The following is a 5,263-nucleotide window of genomic DNA, read 5'->3' on the forward strand; positions in this document are numbered from 1 at the left end:
GACCCCATTCCCAAAGCTAGACTGGAAAATCCAACTTAAACTATCAGTGTTAATTGTTCCATATTTCTTTTAACCCTGGTACTTGTAAGGCAGGGGATAAGGAATATGAAAACAGACTAGAAGAGACTGCTGAAGTGATGCTTCCTCCACAGTACCGCCATGGGACCTCGCTCACCAACTCTGCACCAAACAGATCATTTCTGCTCAAAGCATATCACAGCCATCAAAGAGATGCCCAGTCTCTACTGCAAAGATTACAAATGATGCAGAAGATCACAACTGAAAGTCCTTCAGAATGATGTCTCAAGGCCACACAAAGGGAATAACTAGTCCACTTCAGCTGGTATTAGGACAACCAGCTTAATCAAGGTTTTGCAGATACTCGCTTCCCACAGTATAAACCCCTCTTCAAGTGAAACTCACTGTCAAAAGTCAATGTTAAGTGAAGATTTCAGAGCTATATTTATGTACAGTTTTCCTCAAGTATAAACAGAAGGAGAAAGAAGCCAAAGCAGAAATAATTGCTTGCTATTCTTCCTGAGCATGGGCCGCAGCACCCGTGAGAAGCAGCAGGGATTTGCTGGGGAGGCGAGCAAACAGCCCTGCTCCCTGGGAACTGCAAAGTGGCTCCAAAGAAAGCAAGTGGGAGCCTGACTGGAGGAAAAGCCTGGCTACAACTGTCAGCCTGGAACAGGGCCTGACAAAGGACAGGTGCTGCAGCCAGCCCACCATCCAGGAGGATGTGATGCTCACACGCATTAGGGCCAGGAAGCTGCCCCAGCTTCACACCAACCACCAGCTCTGGCCATCGCTGAGCCCAGCACAGAGGAGTGAAGATCTCTGAGCCCAGTAGAACACCATCAGCTCCACAGCAAATCCACTTACTGCCACATCTTGGCCTTCAACTTGAAGGGGAATTAAAACCAGAAGGCGGCTGACTCACTGGAGCTGGATTTCACTGTAGCAAACACAGCCTCCAGGGAGGTCTGCCATCTCCTTACCTCTCCAGCACCTCTCCAAAGACCCTTTTTGCCTGTCCTGCACTGAACATGCTCCCTTTCAAACTCCCTCCATGGCAGTTAGAGGGTTAACATTGCCAGACCAACAGAGAAAGGCTTTAGGAAGTGCTATCAGGGACATCACCCCTGCAGCTTGTCAGCTCTGTGCTCAGGCAGATTTATCCTTAAACTCTGACTGGGATTTCGTGGCAGCTTTTGGAGCCTGGGAATCTGCAGCTGGCTGAAACGTTATCCTCCGGAGCAGGATCTGCCCCCACACAGCCAGAATAACTGAAAACAGTTGTTCAGTTCAGGAGCTTTTCCAGATCTTTGTGAAAGACCTGAAACGTTCCCATTTTTGACAAGTGAAAGACGGGTTCAGTTTATAGCTAAAATGTCTGGGAATAGGAAGGCTTGGGATATGTTGGATGCAAAAGCCTCTATCTTGACTCTTGTGCTTCACACTGGAGCTTTGCTGCTCATAGAATGGTTTGGGTTGGAAGGGACTTCAAAGCTCATCCAGTTCCAACCCCTGCCACGGGCAGGGACACCTTCCACTAGAACAGGTTGCTCCAAGCCCCTGTGTCCAACCTGGCCTTGAACACTGCCAGGGATGGGGCAGCCACAGCTTCTCTGGGCACGTATTTGTGCTCTGCTCCTCTTCTCGACCACAGGGATGGTGGAGAAGGGCTCCAGGGGACACCACAGATGGTGCAATGATCCAACACAGCTGGAAGGGGGATAAGTACCTGCAATGGGTTAAACACATCCCTATAAAAGGGTAGGAAGGATGGGATGGGTAAAACCACTAGCATCCTGATGCGAGGTTTAGGAGCGTGGAGGGAGGAGGTGAACATACCTCTCCATGGGGTGTGCAGTACGTCTCAGGCTTGGAGAGGCCGCATGTGGAGGATGCTCTCAGGAGGTGGGCTCGTCCCAGGAGGAGGTCTCCAGCAGGGGGGTAGCAGGCACCATGGGAGCAGGCTCCCTGTGCACCCAGCACCCGTGGGGCCACTGTGGCAGCAGGAAAACAGGACACAGGGTTGGTTCAGGATGGCACAGGCATCAACCAGCACATCTGCTGGTTCTACAACACACCAACTACCAGGTCATGCCTGGGACAAAGCTACAAAGTGCAGAAAGGACAAAGGTTGTTCGCCCCTGAGCTACCTTTATTTTTACTATGAAGAAAGCACTTTTTAGAGTGCTTTGTACTAACAGTTATTTCTGAAGCAGTTCTTTGCCATGCCCCCAGTGTTGCGGGGATGCTCAGTTCCCTGCCCATCACACTCAACAGTGCTGGCTGGTGTTCCCTGTTTCCCTATATAGCCAGCCCTATAGACAGAGAGCAGCCTTCTGCCAGCACTATTAGCAAATACTAGTCTCCCAGCTGCTGCCACGATACTCCTACTAACACAATGCTCATATTAGCAGCATTTCTATTTAGTCATATCCTTCTAGAAGCACTGCCTGGTGAGCCTTACCCAGGAGGACAAATAATGCCCATAGCCAAAGCTGGCAGCGAGACTCCATTCCACCAAGGACACACCTAGGGAAGAATTTGCAGCATGAGCAAAAATGAGCAGAAAATGCCAATCTCAGCCCAGGTCCTTCACGTTCTTTCTGAGTTTACAGGGAAATAATTGATCCACAACAGAATAACACGAGTGAAAAATCAACAACATCAAAGAGGAAAATCAGATGCTCAGATTGTACTTTTTAATGCACAAAGAGTCTCAGTTTATCATCTGACTTGTGAAGTGTGCACAAGATTCTCCTAAAGCCTGTAAGAGCTTTTCCTCTTCCCCAAACACTATCTTTGGATCTTTATGTTATTGCTCAGGTGAACCACAGGTACCAGCTCTCAGCAGCGCTGTAATTGCTGAGTGCCAGGCTCCACACGGACATGGAAAAGCCACAACCCCAGCACCACGATCCGCATGGGCAGGGAGCCGGCGCTGATGCCAGGTCTCAATGCATGGCTAGAAACAGTGCCTTAAGGAGCATTCACACACCAACATACACACTCCCCTCCCATATAACCCCCCCAGCCCCCTCTTCCCAGGCACACCACACTTTCTGTCCTCCAGCCCCACTCTTTACCCTGCACTTCCAGAATCTGTTCACTTCCAGAATCGATTCCAGATCAAAACTCACCAGCGCACACAACGGCCCAAAGGCTCGCTCTACAGAAAGAAGCAGCCCATAAAAATCACTGTAAAGCGTCTCCTGTGGGACAGCCCAGAGGCTGAAGAGCTGCCAGCGCACCCCAGGAGCCAGAAACCTCACCTGCCCTCCTCCCTGCGTGAGCAGCAGCACCAGCGCCGGTCCCTGCGGTGTCCCTGCCTCACAGTGAGGGCTCTCTCCCCTTCTTGCAACCACAGAAGCCCTGTGAGCGCTGGCTCCTTTCCCAGCTTTTAACAGGCAGCTGCCTCACCTGGGAGAGAAGGTGCCTGTGGGTGCAGTAATGATAAAGGGAGTGATTCAGGGATCCTCAGACACACACACCCAATTACCGCATAACTCATGACAGCTCCTAGATGGGGCGCGCGGCCGCAGACATAAATCACTTTGGATGAGGATGACGGCAGCAGGTAACCAGCAAGGAAAAGCCCATCTGTAGCTAACCCACCCGGGGCTCGTGTGATGTCCCACCACTGGGACATCATCAAATCAGCTTGAAACCAGCTCCCTCCAGAGCTGCTGAACAGCTTGGCATCGGGCAACGCACCCAACGTGCACCCACCCTCTCAGACAGGATTCCATGTGGTGCTTAGCATCACGATGACAAGGCAGTGCTGCTATCAGCACCTCAACTTCATCATCTAAAGCCTCATTGGGGACGTCCACGTGAGTTATAAGCTCACTGTTCATTCACACATCAGACTGCAGCCTGAAGGCAACCTCAAGCGCAGCCCCGGTCACGCAGCCCCTCTCCTGGGACTTCTCAAGACACAAAATGACCTAAGATGAGCTTGAGTTACCTACAAAATGCAATCCTGTGACCTCACCAGCTGTGAAGAGAGTCCAAAAGTCACACTTATTAAGAAACACAACTCTTGTTTGGGTACCCAGCTGCACGCCCAGCTGATGAGGAGCCTGTATCCCCTACTTCAGACCTAATTCAGAGCTCTCTTGCACTTGACCCATTTCTGTGGTCACTGTTGCTTTACATGAGTATTAATAGAAACAGTACCATGCGTTTATTTGCTTTTACTGTGCCATCAAAGTAACATTTTAACGAGACTGTTCAAACTGATGACTGCTCAGGGCAGCTCCGCAGCTCATACATGCAGTATTCCCTCTCTCTCCGCACTCCCAGGCACTGCTTGCTCATGTTTCAGCTAGAACACAGCCTTTTATCCTCAGAACAAGCCTGTTCCACTCACTTAACTGAAATGACCCCAACAATCACATCAGGTGACTCCAGATCTTTGCTCCTGTTGCTTTGCTGGTGTGTGCTACCTACCTGCGCGTCCTCCTGCTGAGCGATGCACACTGAGGATGAGGAGCTCAGGGAGAGGGCACACGCAGAGCTGGGGAAAAAGCAGTCCCTCAGGCTACAGTACGTGAACCATGGGCTTGGCTTCCGCCGAGGTGTGCCCCAGCGCTGGGTGTGCCTGCCCTCACCCGTTACTGCTCAGCAATGCGGTAACACCACATTCCTCCTGCAGCCAGGATGCCTCCTCCCTGTCTTAGCTGGCAGCAGGAAGAAACACTGGAACGTTTCACAAAGAAATGGTGACATAAGATGTGCTACGAGGTGCCAACACCATTCCTGCAGGCTGGTTGTGAGGAGACCCACGCACAGTCAAATCCGTCAACAGCGTAACCTGGTGCAGTAAAGTGTGAGAAATCACATCAAACTCCCTAAATTCCTCCTCTGGCGGAGTGACTACACTACAGGAGGCAAAGGAGAGCAAGGTCTGTGATGCTGGACACAGCACTCTTGCAAAACCTGGCTAAATGGCCACTGCTAGCGGCATGTTCTGCCTGGTTTAAAATCAGGCCCTAGAACACTGGTAGTCAAATCAAGAGGCTGAATCTCCTCTTGGAAACACTGTAAATGCCACCTATTGATGCACAATCAGCTCCTGCCAGAGCCAGCAATGCTGAGCATTAATACTCTGCAATGGTGGTGTTCCACCCCAAATTACTGGAAAGCAACACACAAACAGGACTGCAAAATCCTACCTCAAACACAGGCTGCTCCAATGAATTATCCAGAATAAGTCAATTCATCCTTTCCTCTTCCAGCCTGCCCT

General features: G+C 50.8%; 1 protein-coding gene across 1 annotated transcript in view; it reads right to left on the bottom strand.

Annotated features, from left to right (window-relative positions):
• Window positions 1-2,531, bottom strand: part of LAMB3 (laminin, beta 3) — a gene marked incomplete at its 3' end in the record, with an annotated part of 15,329 nt that extends 12,798 nt beyond the window's left edge. Inside the window, 2 exon segments of the mRNA XM_010011785.1 lie at window positions 1,858-2,012; window positions 2,483-2,531. Coding sequence (XP_010010087.1) covers window positions 1,858-2,012; window positions 2,483-2,531 — 204 coding nt within the window.
• Window positions 2,532-5,263: the final 2,732 nt, after the last annotated feature.

This window comes from Nestor notabilis, unplaced genomic scaffold (assembly GCF_000696875.1).
Source record: "Nestor notabilis isolate BGI_N333 unplaced genomic scaffold, ASM69687v1 scaffold23533, whole genome shotgun sequence".
Lineage (NCBI taxonomy): Eukaryota > Metazoa > Chordata > Aves > Psittaciformes > Psittacidae > Nestor > Nestor notabilis.